Below are 21769 nucleotides of genomic sequence, written 5' to 3'. Positions count from 1 at the left end.
GCGTGTGTCCAACTAGCAGTCATGCCTCACCAGGTAACGCTGCTATCGCCTGGATATCAATAGTAGGTCGGTGGTCATAATGGTCTGGCTGATCAGTGTATAATGCCTGGGCCACTGCTGAGCATGATTCAGGGATCACTGAGTGGCTCAACTGATCAACATTGAATTGTTTTCAGGTACACATTGCTGCTGATGGTAGAGAACTTGGAGCTGCTCATATGATACAGCCACTGTATTTCCCGTAATAATGTAGCATGTAATTTTATAATGACACATTGTAGGAAATGTGCTCTCTTAGGAACATTTTGTTTTGATCCTAGGAATCATTCAAATAGGAACATTTTGTTTTGATCCTAGGAATCATTCAAACATTTAATGTTCCATAGGGCCTGCACCCCTAGTCGAAGTCAGCAAGTGACATTTTAATGAATGTCCAGACTCACTGCTGTGTGATACTAATTTTTATTTCTTTCCTTTTTACTACAGACCTGCTTCAGCTGAAGTGCCATTATTAAGTGACTTGCAATACAATGTGGGGCACAATTATATTCATTATACATTTTCATGTTATTAGTAGAACATGGAGCATGGATTGCCATTATGTATATATATTGGCTAGACAGTGACATGACATTGTTGGCTAATGAGTTTCACTGTCGTTCTATATTTGCTGAAATGAAATGATAGTATGGCATTGTTGGCCTGGAGGCCCCATGCGGGGGAAGTTCGGCCGCCGTATTGCAAGCCCTTTTTAGTTAACGCCACTTCGGCGACTTGCGAGTCAATGATGATGAAGAACACACAACACCCAGTCATCACGAGGCAGAGAAAATACCTGACCCTGACAGGAATCAAACCCGTGCACGGGAAGCGAGAACGCTACCGCAATACCACGAGCTGCGAACTATATTTGCTGAATTAAGGTGGTACGTAATTTGTTATGATGTAATTTGACAATTTTCTGGCTATGATGTCATATGTTTACAAAGTATAAGCATTGTTATACAGATGATGTATACATTATTTGATTGCTCATATATCTACGGTTGCTGTATGTTCGTAGTAGTCTATGTTTGTAGTGACTGTATGTGTTATTAATTTATAGGTGTTTATTTGGTAGGTGGTTTTTATTTGACATATGTACTTTTGGTAACTCATATTTCTGCTAATTTTTTGTGAGCAATAGTGTTAAGGTTTTGTATTGGCGTGTGTCACCTTTGGCTATGCTCATCATTTTGAATTTATTTGTTTTCTTTTCTGAATATTTTGAAATAGCATTGATGTTTAAGATCTGTCATTTCATCCATATGTTTTGCAGTTGGTTTTTACTTGTACATAAATTTCAAGTTCCCTGAGAATGTTCATGGTAGAAGTCTTTGGAATTCTATGAAGTACTTGCAATGTGTGTTCAACTTTGTCTACTGTCTTTTAGGTGGAGAAAACATTTTAATTGGTTGTTATCACTATGTATTCTTTAAACAGTGTGAAAAAGGTTCTTTTGGTCTGGCCTGTGAATAAATCATTACAGCTGTTACATGTGATTTTGTATAGACCAGGGCTAGCATAGATTGGGGGCTTTGTTTTGCCTGATTGTAATTTCACTTTGAGTTTGTTAGTGGTCCAGGAAGTTAGCTCTATATTTGTAGGTCTGAATAATATGTTAACTTTGTCTGAGACTGGACCCATAAAAGCAGTTAGTATGTATTTTATTTTCTTTCTAGATATTGTTTCTTTGATTAGTTGTATTTTTCTGTGGTGGGCTTGGATGTCACTAAATTATAAATAAAAACCTTACATGACACAGAAGGGTCCTACTGTGAACGCTCTCAAGAAACTTGAAATTTATATACAGATAAGAACCAATTCACAAGACACACCAAATAAACAGATAGATCTTAAACATCAGTATTACTTAAAAAATTTATTGAAATACTTGGAAAAGAAAATGGATAAATTCAAAGTGTTGGGCAAAACCAAAGATGATGCCACCAATATAATACCTTAATAAATGAAAAGCACCAGTTTGCTTTTGTTCCACAGTATTACTTTCATTGTGTTAACCATTTTGTGGCTTACAAGGCCATCTTCAGACATTTACTGAGTATTGTCACCGAAGAAGTTACAATGTTTGAAAACAACATTGGAAGAGAAGTAACACATCTAGGCTGAAGCAGAAACATATGGTAAGTAACATCTTTGAGAGTGTGGTAATGCAATGAAAAAGTAAGAAATTGAACAGTAAATAAATAAAAATGCAGTAGACAGGAAAAACTTTTACACAAAATAGGAACAGCATGCCTACATAACAGTTTCTATTAATAAGCAAAACTAATAAAATAAAATAGTTTTTTCTATTAATAGAAACTGTTATGTAGGCATGCTGTTCCTATTTTGTGTAAAAGTTTTTCCTGTCTACTGCATTTTTATTTATTTACTGTTCAATTTTTTACTTTTTCATTGCATTACCACCACACTGTCAAAGATGATACTTACTGTATGTTTCTGCTTCAGCCTAGACGTGTTATTTCTCTTCCAATATTGTTTGCAAACATTGTAACTTCTTTGATGACAATACTCAGTAAATGTCTGAAGATGGCCTTGTAAGCCGAAAACCAGTTAACACAATAAAAGTAATACCATGGAACAAAAGTAAACTGGTGCTTTTCATGTATTATAATGTTGTTCTACCAAGAACTGATGGAAGATTCTGTAATCATGATAAGACCTTAATATCATTGCTCATATACATACTCTGGAAACATGGGTGGGAGAGTCAATACAATATGTACGAGAATGTCGTAATTTAGAAAAATTTATGGAAAAGAGTAGTTAACGGAAACATACGTGTCAAATAAAAAATGCCTACCCAATAAACACGCATAAATTAATAGCACCTACAATCACTATAAACACAACAACTACAAACATACAGCAACCATTGATATATGCACACCCAAGTAATTTATTTACCATCTGTATAATTGTGCTTATACTTTCTAAAGCATGGTTCTCAAACATTTGTTACAAATTTTTTGAAACCTGTGCATAAGACTTAACCCCAGGAACATACAAGTCAAAGTGAGGACTAAGAAACACTGGGGTGAGTTCATTGAGGGAGATGACAGAGAGATACAAAGCCAAAGTCCTCTCAGAGTGGTGAGAGAGAAGCAGTATACAATCAGCAAATTATAAACAAAAATTAAATGCCAAGATAAATAAATCAGTTGTGCTTAAAGAAAACACTGGAATTACTGCAGATATGGACAAAATATCTTGATGTTTCATAACCATTCCTGCTCAAGGAATTAAGAGTTGACTGTGTGATCACTCTGAGAATGTATACGACCTTTGTAACACAAAAGGGAATGGTTCAGTCCAACATGTTGAAACCTACCCTGAAATTCTTCACACTGAAAGATTACACTGAAAGAATGCACTGTCAAAATTTTAGATGCAAAGGTGCACTGCAAGTGTTATTTTTTCCGCATAAGACACAGCTAATAAGAGCCCTTCCTGCCTAATGAGCAAATTGGCGAATAAGCAGATGTAGCCATGACAAGAGAACATATCGTGAAGTTCAAAGTGCATAAATGTGAAATTTAAGCACTCAAACCATACCAAAAATGCCTCCCATCATTAATTTTTTGAATAAATTGCAGTTCTTATCAGCAGCTAAAATGTTGCAGATGTAGCTGCTACACCAGTGACTAAGAGAGGAAATAAAATCAAGGCAGTGTATGATGTTACTTTACAGACAATTTCCATCAATCGAGACTTTAATTTGTTGGCATGAAATATTTTATAGCAGTTCTTGTAACATAGTTGTTATGATGATTTTTCAATAATGTATATTTTAATGACAGTGAAACATTGTATTACTTTGACTTTCCCTGCATAATGACTGATGATACTGTTCTTGGGTATGCAGCGAGATAATGTACTCATCTTGACACAATATTTCAATGGACCAACTGGTCGCCATCTTCATGTGAGTATGCTGATGCACATTCTTGCTGGAAGACGGTGGCCAGTTGGTCCATTGAAATATTTTGTGAAGATGACTACATTATCCGGCTGCATACCCAAGAAGAGTATCATCAATGAAATGGTTCCATGTCTATTCTCTGTAGTCACCACAAAAATCCGAGGTGTCTATTGCAAGACGAAAACCAACATTTTCCTTCTATTAGGCACACCTAATAAAAGAAAAATTAATGCATTCAGATGCTTCACAGTAATCGCTAGTTTTGGTTAGACAAAATTAGGGTGAAATAAGAAATGGCCATGGCAGTTGTTTTGCATATTTGTTGTATACCAGGCATACTTGATGAAATTCGTAAAACATGGTGGTGCAAACTGATAATGTGCATATCAGTGAACTTTAACAATACTGTTCCATTTATAAACATAAATGACAAAGAGCTACGAGAATTAATTTTTTTCTGTTTAAAATTGTTTTTTTCCCCTTAATTTGGAAAGTCATAGAACATGAACTTCCTTGTTATATTACTAGATACAACTGATATAATCATAAACCATATCTTCTCTGCTCCAGTGATTTGTATTATACAAACATTTATTATGAAGCATTTTAAAAAATTTATATTTTTTTGAGTTTTTATGATTTATTTACTCGAAAAGCCCCATCACAAAACTTATGAAAATTGCACAACATATTGTTACTGCAATCAAAGAGAGCAAAATTTTTCTGTATAGAGTGTTAGAAAATTTTAAGCATTTTGCATATTTCTAGTGTAAAATATGCATGCTGGCAACAATGTTTTCAGCTCTCTTCTGGTGAAAGAGTGAGGTGTGTGGACTATGAAAAAAGAAACAATAAGGCAGTGTTTAAGAAAAGTGAAAACACTTGCAATTATTGGAAACCTGTCAGAGGTATTGCAAAAGTATCTACGTCCTCAAGTAACTGTGTTACCATCACATCCATTGTGCAGGAATTGATATACTTGCTACAACAAGAAATTTAGTGATTATCCACCTGAACAATGACTGTCACCAGAATGTCAAACTGAAGAAGACAGTTCAGATGTTTATATTCCTGGGTGTGAAGTTGATGATGTGATGAATGTTAGCATTTCTATTGTAGCTTCTAAATACCTCACATTATCAGGTAAGAATAAGAAGCACAAGAATAAAATGAAACAAGTTTTACACAAGCAACATCTTAAAAACTTTGTTAAGTGTATAATGTAGAGGCACTTGCTGCAGAACCTGAATATAGTGACATGCACCCAGTGTGATGTGCGATTTCAGAACCTGAACACTGCTATCTTGGCAGTCACCTATACTGAGAAGGTACAATTACTGAAACTGATACCAGATAGCTACTCTAAGCAGCAGATACAGAAATACATAGCAACCTCCACACACTATTTAGTTTCAAAAGCTCACAAAATAAAGAATTAAAAAGCTATTTGGCATGCCCAGATTCCCTCTGTGAGCATCCATTGCTAACTGATACGCTTAATCTTGTTCTGGAATATTACCTACGCGATGCAAGAACTGCAGTAGGCAAACTCTTTAATCAGGCTGATGCTATCTCTCTTATTGAAAATGGCGAAAAGTTTAAAAGGTAAAAAGATACATAAAAAGATCAGCAATTGAAACATATCTCCTAATGAAAAAGGAGAACCCAAATTTACTAACTGGTCTCACAAAATTCTACTCCTTATGACCAAAACGGGTAAAATTCCAGCCAGCGAAGGAAATATGCACGTGTATTAACTGCACTAACTTGAAACTTGTTTATTTCACCGTAAGTAGTGTCACAGGGAAGAAGTACACAGAGATGTACCTGATGCTTTTGTTTATACGTCAAGAGCCACAATATAAACGTGGACAGGAGTGTGCAACACATTCTGGTCCTGCAGAGATGACTGCTGAAGCATTACACCTTCAGGATACAGACAATGATGTAACTTATCCACTATGGGAGGGCGATTTGGTGAAGAAGACAATGAAGTTAGGGAAGTTTGTTACAGAGGTTAGGCATTGGCTCATCAGCATATTCGCAGGATTCAGAGACAGGCCATAGCAGAAGTAAAATCAGCGACATCCCAGAATACTGGCACATTAGATCTTTATTTTGACTTTGCTGAGAATGGGTCTGTTGCTTTGCAGAACAAAATTCAAAGCTACCACTGGTGCACATCACAAGTGTCAATATTCACATGTGTTGGTAACTTCCTTGGAACATCACACTGTTTTGCTATTGTCAGTTACGATCATGACAGCGCATATGCATGCTATGCTGTCAGTATGATAATTGATGACATAGTATCTAGAGGCCATACATTTCTTGCACATGCATATGTGGCTGATAGTGCAGCATCTTATTTCAAAAACTGCTTTATAAGCTTGGAAAACACTGTACAGGAATTAGGACAAAAAATGGGTAATTTCAGCAACAGGTTATGGAAAAAGCGCATGTGATGGGGTACGAAATCTTTGTAAACATCTTGCAACAAGAATCAATCTCCAGCATGAAGCCACTGATGCTGTCAGAGATGCTACTGGATTTGTACAGACCATATCAGAATTACTAAAATACCTGAAACTCTTACTCCTAAAGGAACATACATTATGGGAATTCTGTTTGAAAAAAGATGAATGGTCTCCTATGAAGCCAGTTGAAGGAATTCAGTCAAGTCACTGGTGGGTTGCATCCTGGAGTGGCATATACTGTGCAAGAACAGTTCTCCACCAAATGCAGTCTGTTACTATGTGTGAAATGCAGACACCACAATATACTTTAGATTTTTGGATTTTTTGACCTTCAGAATACCTAGGTCTAACATAAAATTTTCTCAAATTTTGCACCACAAAATATTGCCCACTCTGATTGAATCTTCCATAAGTACAATGACCAACTAAGATATTATGCAAGTTTTAGAATATTCAGGATGGCGGTTTTAGGGAAAATAGTTGATAAAGAAACAAAAAAATTCAGATTCTCTCAGCTTTACGTAGAAATATTTTGACAGTTTAATAATTTTAGGCTTAATGTCATAGTAACAGTTAGCAGGCTTTCCAATTTATAATTTCTCAAGACAGTTAACATCTTTTGACTATTCATATTTTCAAAACATAATTTTGGAGTTTGCTACAAGTTACAAATGTCTGTAGTTTATTTGTCCAAATTGAAGATGAACAAAAGAACATAAGTGTGTGTATTTTAATCATGCCTGTTAGTATTGTGAACAACAAAGTAGGTAAAGATAAATTGCAACTTACCGTAAAGAAGACACGTTAAGTTGTGGACAGGCACAATTAACAGACACTTATATAAAGTTTTTGGCCACAGGCTTCATTAGCAAAAGAGGAACACACACCATTGAAAATTTGACTCGTTCCACATCATTATGAAATATCGTATTCATGGTCCATGGAACTAGTATTAATCTAATCTAATCTAATCATTCATATACACAAGCAAGCACACACACACATGGCCGCCAACTCCGGCTGCCTGGCCCGAGCTGCCAGAGTTGGTGATCATGTGTGCTTGCTTGTGGTTATGAATGGTGTGTGTTTCTCTTTTGCCCATGAGGACTATTTTATTTTGTTTTAGGGCACAAAAACAAATAGCGTCATATGTGCCCATATCAGAACTGTAGAACACGGAGACAAAGAGAGGAGTTAAAAATGACTACACGCTAATCCCAATCAACGGAAGAGAAGACAGATAAAAACAGGGTTGTGGAGAAATGTCTATAAAATATGCCATACAGAAATGGAGGTCTTGAGTGAAGGATTAAATGTTTTTCGCCATATTGCTACAATGGATAAAAAGTAAAACTCAGTCGACAGCCCAGGCATCGTTTGCAAAAAGGCACAATAATGCATATGAGAATGTAAGTGGTTAAGAAAAGACCATCCGTCAGGAGGCAGTGGACCATCAATGAGCACAAACTGGTGGGGAGCACCACTTAACAAATGATGATGGCTAAAACGACAGTGCCTGATATGCAACCTAGCTAAAATGATCTCCTCACAGCGAAAGGAGGTCGCCTAAGCCGCTGAGAGAGGCTTAATAACCTGGAGCTTGTTCCCATGAAGGGAGCATCAGTGGTGATGCCAAAGTGACACCTCCTGCTGACAGATGCCGGCACAGAGATCATCAGAGGGAATAATGTAAGAAGTAGCAGGTCGAGGTACGAGGACTGCAGCCTCGGCCGCAATGTCAGCGGCCTCATTTTCTGTCAGTCTGAGGTGACTAAGGACCCACATAAACATCACAGTGGCTCCATGAAGAGTGAGCAAGTGACAGCTTTCCTGTACCGGTTGCACTAAGGGATGGACACTATACAGCACACTGAGGCTTTGAAGGGCACTGAGAGTGCTGGAACAGATGACGCGGGTCGAGGTACGAGGACTGCAGCCTTGGCCGCAATGTCAGCATCCTCATTTTCTGTCAGTCTGAGGTGACTAAGGACCCACATAAACATCACAGTGGCTCCATGAAGAGTGAGCAAGTGACAGCTTTCCTGGACCGGTTGCACTAAGGGATGGACACTATACAGCACACTGAGGCTTTGAAGGCCACTGAGAGTGCCGGAACAGATGACGCAATTGAAAAGCCTGTGACGCCAGATGTACTGTGTGGCCTGATACAGTGCGAAGAGCTCTGCTATAAATACTGAGCAGTACTCCATAAGTCGACACTAAAAAATGTCGGTGCCAATGATGAAGGCATACCCAACACCACGGTCAGTTCAAGAGCCATATTGCACACAAAGGTACTATGGCGAAGTTCTGTATGACTGTCACGAAACTGAAGGCGATGGAGCAAGGCTGAAGTAGTGTCCTTAGGAAGTGAATGGTGGCCAAAGTGAACACAGGCTGCTGCACGAAGCCAAGCTGGTGAAAGGTTCACAGCCATCGGGAAAGTGGCAGGTAGCGTGAAGTTAAGCTGTCGGAGCAAGAGCCGAAAGTGAACTCCAGGAGGTAACTGAGAAGAGGGACGTGCCCCATACTGGTGATCAAATGAGTCATAGAATGGGTGGCCATGCATGGCAGATAAAGGGCATGCATATCTAGTGAGAAGAAAGTCATGGTGGCAGGACAGCAGTAGTTTGGTAGCTTCTACATACAGACTCTCCACCTCGTTTGTATAAAAGGCACTAGCGGCCAAACACATGTCACAATGGTGGATAGTATTGAGTTGGTGTAAGAGGGATGGATATGCTGATGCATAAATGAAACACCTATAGTCTAGTTTCAAATGGACAAGGGACCGGTACAAATGGTGGAGGGTTGTTCGATCTGCTCCCCAGGAAGTACCACTGAGGATATGTAAGACACAGAGTGACTGCATACAGCAGGCTGCTAGGTAAGATAGATACGTGGGAGGACCAAGAAAGTTTCCTATAGAGCATGAGCCCCAGGAATTTCATAGTTTCAACGAACGGAAGATCAACAGGCCCAAGATGTAAAGATGGTGGAAGAAACAAATTGCGCTGCCAGAAGTTCATACAAACAGTTTTGACATTGTCAAAGCAAACCCACCGAGATGGTCAACTCAGAATGGTGCACTCGAAATCCACACTGTGCAATGCTTAGTAAATTGTGAGACTCTTTGCCACCATACCAGCTATGCATGAATAATATTTTCCATCACCTTGCCAACACAGCTGGTGAGAGAAATGGGGTGGCAGCTATAAGGAAGGTGTTTGTCCTTACAGTGCTTAGGTATGAGTATGACAGTGACATCTGGGAAATGTGCTTTCTGCTCAGATGTGGTTGAATGTATGAAGGAGCAAGTGCTTGCCCACAAAAGAAAGGTGCTTTAATACCTGAATGTGAACAACATCTGCCCCTGGGGTCGAGGATCGGGATGAAGTGAGAGCACAATCTAGTTCTCACATAGTAAAGGCAGAATTGTAGCACTCACTATTCTGAGAAGAGAAGGGTGTTCCTCCGATGGAGGAAGGCAGCAGGGTGATAGTGGGAGGAGCTCAAAATCTCGGCAAAATGACAGCCCAAGGTGTTGGAGACGGCAATAGTGTCCATTAGTGTCTACTATGACATTGTCTGCTACTGTCAGGCTGGAAATTAGGGAATGAACCTCGATACCAGAGAGCCATCAGAGGGTGGCCCACATGACGGAAGAGGGAGTGGAACTGTTAAAAGAACTAGCAAATGAAATCCAGGTAGCTCTTTTGCTATCCCGAGGAACGTGACGACACTGTGCACACTACTTTTTGTAATGAGTGCAGTTTGCCGGCACAGGATGATGGTTAAACGCGTGGAGAGTGCGCCACCACATGCAAATTGCGTTGCAGCATACCTCCGTCCACAAAGGGACTGGGACATAGTGTGGTAAAGAGGAAGTGCGATGAATGGAACATTCTGCGGTGGTAAGGATAATGTTTGTAAGATATTCTACCTGGTCATCAGAACTGAGGAGGTGTTGTTCGTCAAAGTACGCCAGGGAGGAGTAAAGCCTCCAGTCAGCCTTAAAAAGCTGTCATTTGGCTGTGCACGTAGTTGGGGTAGGAGTCAGAAAACAGATAGCACATGGAAAATGGTGCCTCGAGTATGTGTCAGGGAGTACAGACCACTCAAAATGATCGGGAAGCTGGGCAATGCAGAACGATAGGTCCAAATGGGAACAGGTATGCGTGGAGTCTGAAAGGAACGTGGGTGCTCCCTTGTTAAGTAGATGAGGTTAAGTTGACTCAGAAGGTCAGCCAAGAGGGCACGTCTCTGACAGGTTCTGCGAAACCCCAAAGGGGATGGTGTGCACTTCAGTCACCGAGCAGCAGAAAGTGGTGAGGTAGCTGCCCAATAAGCTCGAAGAAGTCCGCCCTGGTGACAATCAAAGGGCGGAGGGATGTAAATGGTACAAAGGGAAAAGGTCATGTGAGGAAAGGAAATGCAGATTGCGACATCTTCAGTTATCCTGGATGAGCAGCATGACTCTTCTCCTCCATGAGGTGGAATGCCCTCCTTGAAGGAGGGGGGAATGTGACAGATCAAAGGGGTCTTGAGCACGCAATTTTGTTTCTTGGAGGACGCTTTTAGGAGCAGCCTAAGTCCTCTTTGTTGGATCGAAGGCCACGAATGTTCCATTGGAGGAGTGTAATGACGGGGAAAGGGGAGAGGGAAAAAATAAAGGAGTGTCACCTCGGTGGCTGCTGAGTGCTAGCCTATGAAGACTCACTGCTACAGGGTGCAGAAGCTGGAGGATCCTGCTCCATGAGATCCACAGAGGTGTTAGCATTCTCCTTCTACCAGTCCACGGAGTCCAGGGGAGAAAAACAGTTGGCAGTGCACACCAGTGACCCAGAGGTCGGTGGGGCAAGTGTATCACATGGCAACACCAGCGAAGAGGATATTCGAGTCAGTGAAGGAGAAGCCGGTTGGCTGGGGAAGACTCAGATGTGTGTTGGCTCGAGGGACGTAGGAAGTCTTCACGGAAGTAGTCCTTCTGTCCTTTACGCCCTGCTGGTTGTGTAATAGCCCTGCTGGTTGTGTAATAGATGACTTCGCCCTGTGAGGTGAAAGTTTGGTGGCTTGTTGCACAGCTGGAGGAGGAGAGGGGGGATGCTACCATGACACTGGACGATTTTGCAACCACGGTGCTGAATTTGAAGTTGCATGTCTGTGTGGCCATGTCCTTCGTGGAGCATGATGTAGCAAGAACAGTACTGTAAGTGGCAGATGGTAGAACACAGGGTTTGCAAATAGCCAATAACTCGCTAGCGACCGGGTAAGGTATTTCTTCCTTTACCCAGATCTCCTGGACAGCCCCCTCATTGAAATACATGGGGCAATCTCGGCAGCCTAGTGTAAATAACACCACGGGAAGAATTCAGAATTTTATGGCTTTCATCACGAACAAGACAGCTGTGAAGGAGTGAAGCAGCAAACAGTTGTGCTTGAGAATCAGAAGCAGTGTCCAAACGCAAAGTGCCATTGCATAAACGAGAGCAGGATTTCACAGGGCCAGCAATTGCATCAACACCTTTCTGAATAAGAAACGGATTTACCATTGCAAAGGACTGACCGTCTTCAGTACATGAAAGCATGAGGAGCAGTGGTGCAGCTGGGAGGGTCTTTAAATCAGGAGCTTCATTCCATTTATGTTTGGTAAATGTTGATTGCGAAGAAGATGATTAGCTTAGTGTGAGAAAATCTCCCATGATTGCCAGTGTCTCCGATTGCATGTTCCTTCTGACTGGGTCTCATCCACCTTTGGTAATTGTTCACATCTCAGGTCACACCTCTTGAACAACTGGCAGAGACACCAATCAGCAACTTGGGAAGGTAGCAGCTCAGGCAATCATCCCTCCCTGGGTGTGATGTGTACCAGGGGGTACATGCGAACACTACCTGTCAACCTGGGGCTGAGAATTACGCGTTACCCAGTCACCTGTTTTATGCATCAGGCTTGACCAAACCCTTTATGTAAGTGTCTTTTAATTAAGCATATCTGCAACTTAATGTGTCTTCTTTCAGTAACAATCTATCTTTTCCTACATTGTTGCTATTCCTACCTAGAGTATAGTGAACGACATTTTTACTGAAAGTAATCTCAGGTCTCTATCACTTTTGGTTTTTATTGCAATTCTTCTCCTTTTCGTTGTGACATTTTCACAAATACTCTCGATTTAGAGAGGTCTATAATGTTTTAACGAATCATAAGAAAATAAAAATATTATAATCATAACATGTAAGCTTTCAGGGCCAGCATCTTCATTAATTAAAACTTCCGGGCTGAATTGCCGTGGTCCATAAATAAAATTGCTTCTCCTTCCTGACGTTTCATTGCCTACTGTGGGCAACATCTTCTGAGGTGAGTCGGCGACTGGCTGCTAGGTGCTGGAGGTCCTGCTTATACAGAGCGCTTAGATGGTGCCACCACTCATCACATGCTTTCGACTTTAGAGCTATCTCTGGCTAGTGCCATTTCTCTCGATTATAGGTAATCGATAGTCACTTCGTTGGTACAGAGTCGACCGCCATATCTTGTCTAGTTTTAATCCTTCTTCTTTTTTATTAAAATTATTTTCATGCTTTTAGATCTCTATAGCTTCTCTATACATGCGGGTATAATAATACGAGGTCCTAGCTATCACGTTTGTCTCACTAAATTTTATTATAGTTTTTGAGAGGTTTCTTGTGGAACTTCAACATATATTTTTTCCAGATATCTTTGAAATAATTATATGACACATTCACTTTGGACCTGACTAATTTGAGAAGAAATTGCACAGCATTACCTATTAATTACATCTCCTCTACATGTTTACTTGAGGCAAACTTTCTAAGTTTGTGGCTTCCTTTTCCATACAATTTCCTGAATCTGTTAAACTAGGTCAATGAAGCCTAGAAGTCAGTAATGTACATGTCACTCACAGTTCTGATGCTCTAGCCTCATAGACCTTCCTCAGTGACAGTTCACTCTCACGAGTAGTTTTAAATCTTCAGAACAGGTTTTCTTTCACACTTTTGTGAGTTTCATTCAGCACATATTTTGTAGTTGTGTAAATCTCTCTTCCATTTATACAATTCACTTTAAGGTTTTAGGAAACGAAAGTGGCTTTGCATGTACTCTCTTTCTTTTAACGAAAAAATTTACTGTTGTTTGCCACTGAAACGATTACTGTAATGTTTTCTTTGGGCTAGAAAGGTACTGTATTTTTGTTTTGCACTTTAATTAGAACAACAATCATCATTTGAACCACAATTCACAGAATTGTCAGAATTATTTTCTGTTTCTTCTAATGTTTCCACAATTTCTAATGAAATTTTCACATCATTCGAATGAACGTCCAATAAATTAATTAATAAATAACACATATGTACTTCAGCAGAAATAGGTGGTTTTGACTACATACGGCATTTTTCATATTTCAGTGTTGAATAATCTTACTGGATTCCACGATACTGTGAAAGTCTGGAGCCTGCACAAAGACATATTACAAAAGCAAATACAAAGAAATTATAAAGAAAATTAATTCAGGATAAAATTCATTCATCAGTTGCAGATAAATTTCATCGTGCTTCATCAATTTTTACAAGTTAATTTGTCATCTTCAGAAGCCTACATGCCTATGCATTTATGTAAAATATAAAAAGTATATTAGAGAAATTTACTTAGAATAGGTTTAGCATATGTCAATATCTCCTGCACAGAAGCCTAATGCCATGGTATGTCCAGAAATGTACATATTGTATGTGATTATTTTAAACACTGATAGACAATTTACGGTAATTGTATCACATTTATGGATGTGTTGTGCTAGCAGCAAGGAACATATACAACAGGATATATTAAAGAAATATAACCAAGGCATATGAAGAAATTATATGTAATATATTTGAAAAAAACATGACACATAGCTCTAATACATGATAGGAATGGACTAATTTTCACATTTTGTAAGAGATGATATGCATTCAAAACAGTGTGTGTGTTTTTAATGAACGTTGATCATTCAGCAAATCTTTTGAATTTAGTTGAGGATGTTTATATATTCCAAATTCTAAAAGTTTTATTTTGTAACCCCCATCAACTATACAGGGTGGAGAAAAATTGTCATGAAATTTTAACCTTGGATAGCTGATACCAGTAGGAACCAAAATTACTAATGTTGTGTAGGTCAAGAAAGCACAATTCTTAAACTACAGAAACTTGACACCACACACTCTCATTGGCCACAGGATTGCCCTGTTGCCGAATGCTCTGGACAATGCATGACCGTGAATGCCTGCCAGAGATTGCAATGCATCCAAGATGGCCCGCACGCTCGGTGGTAGCTCGCCAGCCTTCCACTCTGCAGGCAAATCCACCAGGGTCTTGACACATCCATTGTAGTTTCATGATAAGACTAACTGGGAACAAACCCGTCAACAGCTGTTAGTTCGCATGCAGAAAGTCTTTTACAAATTTTGTCAGACCTGAAAACAGTCTTTTTTGTAGCTAGGCCATTGTTTACTTAAGTCAGGTGCTCAAACTGGCGACACACTGATGCGACACAAGCTCGGTAACGTCGAACGGCGTTTTGCTGAACTCTTTCACGGATTCATGGCATTGCCCTGATTGGCAGCATGCTGAATGTGATCCATTAATCCCTCTTCATTTCTAGGTGGTTCGCGTCCAGGTGAGTGAACTAGAACCTTGAAGAATCCCCACAGGAAAAAGTCCGGTGTGAGGTCTGGTGATCATATGGGGGCCATGTCCTACGAGCACCTCTGCCAATTACTTGGCCATCGAAGAGTTCATTTAAATATCTGTGCGCAGCATGACTGTTATGTGTGGGCGCCGCATCATACTGCAACGAAGCCAATGTCTAGGGGGACATCTTCCAGCAGGGCGGGAAGAGTTCCTTGCAAAAAGTGCAGGTAATTTTCCCCGGTAAGTCGAGGAGGTAGATGGATTGGCCCACTCATATGATCACCCACAATGCCTGCCCAAATGTTGAATGAAAATCTTCCTGGTGTCTGTGGATGTAGGTGGCTTGAGGATTTTCCCTTACCCAGTAATGAATGTTTTGAGTGTTGTAAAAGCCCTCCCGATGGAAGGTGCACTCGTCGGTAGAAAACACAATGGTGGGGAAGTCAGGATCTCCTGCAACGTGTCACAGAAACCACTGGCAAAACTTTAACTTGTGTTCATAGTCCACCACAGGATTTAGGTCTTGGACAGGATTGAAACTAAATGGATGCTGGCCATCATCCCTCAAAACCTCCCAGGCTAACCGATGAGTGTCCCCATGTTGTGTCCAACTGCTTGAGTACTTGTTGTAGGTGCTTTCTTGAAATGCTTTAGAACAGTCTCTTCAAATGCAACAGCCCATCATGTTCGAGGTCTTCCAGCATCACCACGATATCCCGCTAACGGGCATGTTTCACCAAGTCGCCAGTGAATTGCTGTAAATGTTTGTGGGTGTGGGTGGCGTCTTGCTGGGTACTGTTCCTCATACGACCATCGAGCTTCATGCACATTACCATCGGTTAGTCCATAAACAAAAACCTTATCTCGCTCTTCAAATGAATACTGTGCCACCGTGCATATTGCATGAATAAATCACAGGTGGTGTGTGCGTGTTCTGAAGCGAAGCTTAGGTGTGAAAGCCTTTGACGTGAGGTGGAGACAAACAACAAGACCTATTCAACACGTGTTCTTATCACATTGGGGCAGTGACAGGGCGAGGGACATTTGTATGTGTGAACCGACAACCATAGCACTGCCCGTCAACTGACGATCAGCAACGGGGTAATCGCACAGTCAATCAGAGCGTGTGGCACCAAGTTTCCGTAGTTTAAAACTGGTGTGTTGTCAACCTACACATTACTAATTTTGGTTCCTGCTGGCATCAGCTTTCCTGGGTAAAAATTTCATGACACAATTTTTCTCCACCCTGTATGTAAAATTTCCATGCTAAGCAAGGGTGGAGGCAGAAGTGTTTGGTCCTCGGTTTTGAGACATTCTGTAAAAGTTGACTTATATTAATTCTTTTTCAAACCTGGATAAAATACAATGTAATATATGTCTGTGTTTTTATATAGGACAGACAGGGAGGGCATTCAACACCCTCTTTCGTGAACACTTTTTCAACAAAGATTTCGAGAATTTATATAAGTCAACTTTTGCAGAAGACAAAGAAACACGTCCCCCTCAAACCTTGCTTAACATGAATATTTTACATATAGTGGACAAGGGCTTCAAAATGAACCTTGTAGAAGAATTTGAAATATATAGAATTTCTCACCTAAATTCAAAAGATTTGTTGAATAATCAACCTGCATTAAAAAAAAAAAGACACTGTTTTGATTACACATCATCATCTCTTACATAATGTAAAAATTAGCTCATTCCCATAATATATTAGAACTATGTGTCGTCTTTTTCAAGTGTACCTTGATTATATTTTTGATACATTTTGCTTGCTGCTAGCACAGCAGATTCTGTTCCTATAAATTTTCAGTCAGTGTTTAAAATAATCACATACAATATGTACATTTCTGGACATGCTGTGGCACAATGCTTCTGTGAAGAAGATATCAACATCCGCTAAATCAATACTAACAAGCGAAACTCCCTATTGCACCCCCCTCAGATTTAGTGGTAAAATGGTCCAGTGGATAGCCCATCACAAACTGAACACAGATCAAATGTAAAAATAGGAAGAAGGTGTACTGATCTGTGAAAAAAGAAACAAAATAGAAACAGTGAATGATCCAAGTTCAAGATGCGCAACATGGAGTGATTTACAAGAGTGATAGCTTCATGGTTGTGTGGTCATGGTGTAGGAGTGCAAAATGGGAGATCCATGTTCAACGCTCCCTCGCCCTTCCCAAACACAAAATTATGAACTTTCCATCTCATTATCATTGTACGTAAATGTGATGAACAGTGAGAGCAGATGTTGATGCTGAATAGACTTCTCACAGAAATGATAACAACAAATAAATGGGTGTGAACAATGCCACAACAAAGGAATTCACGAGTCAAAACTTCCAAAACGGAATGCAAGAGTCATAACATGGTACTTCAACTGGATGTCCCTTCCTTACACCCTGCTGTTACAAACATAGATACATATATATAGGACACGAGGGAGATTTGAACATGGGTCTCCCACTTCGCAGTCAAACACCGTGACCACAACATAACCATGACACTGTACCTATTCAACTTCACTCGATACTGCACATCTTAAGCTTGGGTCATTCACTGTTTCTATTTTGCTTCTTTGTTTTCACAGTTAAGTGTACCTTCCTCCTGTTTTCATGTTTGATCTGTGTCTCCTTTTTGACAGGGTAAACACTAGGCCATCTTACCACTAAATCGGAGAGGCGGATTCAATGGAGTTAACCTTGTAAATAAGTTTCTGTAATATACCTTTTACACTTCACATAAAAATATGGTCAAGGTCTAGAACTTTATAATATCCTTATGTTGTAGGCTTCTGAAAATGCCAAATTAATTTGTTGAAAATGGTAAATCATAATACAATCTATTTGCAACTCATGACTGAATTTTATCCAGAAAAAATAATACTACAGTTGCTGAAAATTACAGCCATGAATAAGATAATAAAATTAACTCAGTTTTAACTCCACTGGTAACACTTGGTGATATTGCAAACAGCTGCTAATTATTATGGATAATAAATGAGTTGCAATTCAAGCGAATAGTAACTGTGAACAATTGTGTCAGAGAAACTATCAACAGAAATTGAATATGTTTTACACACTACAATCACATTGTGCCATGTTAGCTGTTTACCAGCGCTGCATTAACCAAGGCTATGCACCTGATATGTTGCTCATACGCTGTCTGCTTGTAGCTACTGTAGGGATGCATAGTTCTCTAGGTGCCTGGAAAACCCTGAATTTGGTAATTTTCAGTGTTCTTTCAAAAAATACTTGCAGTGTGTCTTAGCAGCTAAAATTTTGACATGTCAGATTGGAGCAGTCCCTTGTTACACATGCTTATATGCAAAAGACTAAACCAGAAGGTTTAAAGTTTACTGAAAGTGTGCATCAGCTTATTAATCAGATAAAAATTGTCAGAAAATGTGCCTTTTTTCTGATAGCGCATATTTAAACAGGAGCAAGAAATGGAAAAAAAACTGCAAGATCTCACTGAAAAATATATTGGCATGTAAATTATAAGGCCTAGTCTAAGCACATCTTATGACAATACTGAGTTTGTTAATTATGTACTACTGTGACTTTCCTAATGATTATTGTTAGTTATGTAATAATATATGCTTGAAAATTTCGTTTTTTAAAATATTAGAGATCATTGTCATCTACATTTACATCTACTCTCTGCAAAACCACTGTGAGGTGCATGGCAGAGGGTACATACCGTTGTACCAGTTATTAGGGTTTCTTCCTGTTCATTTCGCACATGGAGCGAGGGTAAAAATGACTGTTCTGTGCATGCTGTAATTATTCTAATCTTATCCTCACTATACCCATGTGAGCAATACGTAGGAGTTGTAATATATTCCTAGAGCAATCATTTAATGCCAGTTCTTGAAATTCTGAGAGTAGACTTCCTCAGGATAGTTTACGTCCGTCTTTAAGAGTCTTCCAGATCAGTTCTTTCGGTATGTCTGTGACACTCTCCCACGGATTAAACAAACTTGTAACCATTTCTACTGCTCTTCTCTGTATATGTTCAATATCCACTGTTAGTCCTACCTGGTATCGATCATACACACTTGAGCAATATTCTAGAACCGGTCACACAAGTGATATGTAAGCAATCTTTTTTGGAGACTGATTGCACTTCCCAGTGATCTACCAATAAACCAAAGTCTACCGCCTGCTTTACCCACGACTGTACCTATGTGATCACTCCATTTCATTACCCTACCAAGTGATACACCCAGGTATTTGTATGAGTTGGTTGATTCCAACTGCGACTCATTGATATTATAGTCATAGGATACTATGTTTCTTCATATTTCTGAGCATTTAAAGCAAGTTGCCAATCTCTGCACCACTTTGAAATCTTATCAAGAATTGACTGAACATTTATGGAGCTTCTTTCAGGTAGTACTTCATTATAGGTAAATGCATCATCTGCAAAAAGCCTGATTTTACTACTAACGTTGGGCAAAGCCTAAAATGACATATATCCATCAACTCAAAAAAGACGACTATATGATTCTTAATCTGTGCTGAAGCATTACCATTTATAGCTGAGCCAGTCAGTATTTATTTCAGAATACCAACTATGATTTGTGACATTTAATCTTCAGAACTAATATTTGGTTTAAGTTTTGACAGAGATTTGCTACCTGTATAAGGTTTGCTTTCATTATTATTTTCTATCACCTTTTTAATTTCTACTTCTTGTGCCTTTCCTCCTGCTTTCCTTTCTTTTTCTAATTCGCAGGCACAGAACCAGTGTGACACTGCCCATATATGAGTCTCACCAAAAGATTAAAACTGATAATGAATTACTGCAGATCATTATTGCAAAAGAATATCAACTTACATGCTCACTTCAGCTTTTCTTATCTCAAATGTGATGAGTTTTCTGTGGAAATGCAAATATTATGACTGACAGATAATTATTAATGAGAGTAACTAAAAGCAATAGATAAACAAAACTGAAAAATAATGATGTTAAATTTTGTTGAGAAGTACAGCTCGTACCAAAAACATTTCTAGAACAAAACTCGGATTATGGCAGGTGTTTGAATTTCAATCTTGATTAGTGCCGCTGAGTACTAGTTTTGAAGTCTGAATGTTGTGAAATTTGATACAATACTTAGCTCTGTCTATTAGTTTTATCATTCGTCACACACTCAAATTAAACTATTTTAACAGACTCCTCGTGATTTGAATCCACATTATGATTGGATGGTTATAATTCACAATTTAAATCACATGTTTTGCACCATATGTGTTGATTTATTTACATTTATTAAATAGTGATAAAAGTGCCATGCAGAGTAAAACATCCTACTGCTGTACTAAATGTATATTTGTCATCATTAATTATGGCAGGGGGAAAACTGTTAACTAACCTTTTTCAGTAGGTGATCCTAAAGTCAAGCTTGACATCGATGAACTCAGATTCATATTACTGGAGACACTCAACATCGACGGATACTGTGCTAGATCAACCTCACCTTCCTCAACAGGAAGGCAAGTTTCAACCATTGCTTCTAGGCAGTTTACAAACAACTCTGCACTCTCAGCTGTGCAGTTGCTCTGTTATGAATAAAAGAACGGAACTGGCATTAATATTTATGTTCAATGCACAAAATACAATTAATAAAAATATCGAGTAATTGTCCTTCATACCTTGGTGAAAGGTCCAGCAAACCTCCACAGACCACCAAAGCCACAACTCTGGAGATAATGCAGTTGTTGCTGACTAGTATCTTCACAAGCAATCATGTTTTGAATAATACTCTGTACAGCACTTAATATGACCTGATCATGGCAGATAGCTAAGACATTATTGATTTTTGCATCAAGAAGGCTATGTCTGCAAAGGGAAAGATGACAAAAATTATGACTGGCTTCACAGGTTTACATATCTATTATTAGAAGCAAAACATATATTTCATCTAGTGCATACAGTGTGTTAAGACAGTAAAATCTTGTAGTTCTTGCAGTTGCTTGCTGCATAGTTTTAACAGTGGCAGTACAATATATACAGTGAAAAACCTTTAGACACATGAAGGCATTTTATAGGGTCGGCATTTTTATGTTTACCTAAAGTGTTCCAGCATAATGTCAATACGTTGACAAATTGTAAATGAAAATATAAATTAGGTTAACACTTTTTCAGACATAGTTTGTTTTCAGAACAATCAGGTGTCTGCAGACCACTGTTTCAAGTTCAGAACCTGTCTGTGGAAGATTAGAGTCAGTGCTCAATACTGTACCACAATTTTACTCCTTGTTCTATAAAGTCATTCAGTACAGTCCCATGGTAAAATATTCTGGGGAATGCAAGTAAGACAGGAAAAGGAAGCACACCAGACAATAAGGAGTTACCTTCAGAAGACAACATGCTGATGCCATATAGCAGCATGTCCAACCTTAATAATAGCCTCAGTTCAGTGAAGAAGAGAGTCTACAAGTTTCTTCAAGTTGGTGATATCCATCTGAAGCCATTCATTGTTGGTTAGATCCCCTAGAGCTACCTAAGTCCAGGGATGTTTCACCCACTGTTCAATGAAGCCCAGACATTTTCTTTGGGATTAAGATCAGGTAATTCAGCAGGCCAGTCGAGGTACAATAGATTGCCTAAGTGTTTGTC

At 39.2% G+C, this 21769-nt stretch overlaps 1 protein-coding gene across 3 annotated transcripts in view; it reads right to left on the bottom strand.

Annotated features, from left to right (window-relative positions):
* LOC124795984 (neurofibromin) overlaps positions 1 to 21769 on the bottom strand; it is a 489110-nt gene that overhangs the window by 14275 nt on the left and 453066 nt on the right. For all 3 annotated transcript variants that reach the window (XM_047260068.1, XM_047260083.1, XM_047260076.1), the window contains 2 exons: positions 20803 to 20989; positions 20523 to 20709 (listed from right to left, as the gene is read on the bottom strand). In XM_047260068.1, coding sequence (XP_047116024.1) covers positions 20523 to 20709; positions 20803 to 20989 — 374 coding nt within the window. The remainder of the gene's footprint in view (positions 1 to 20522; positions 20710 to 20802; positions 20990 to 21769) is intronic.

This window comes from Schistocerca piceifrons, chromosome 1 (genome assembly GCF_021461385.2).
Source record: "Schistocerca piceifrons isolate TAMUIC-IGC-003096 chromosome 1, iqSchPice1.1, whole genome shotgun sequence".
Lineage (NCBI taxonomy): Eukaryota > Metazoa > Arthropoda > Insecta > Orthoptera > Acrididae > Schistocerca > Schistocerca piceifrons.
Note: the sequence above shows the minus strand (reverse complement) of the source record. Positions and strands in the feature narration are given on the sequence as shown.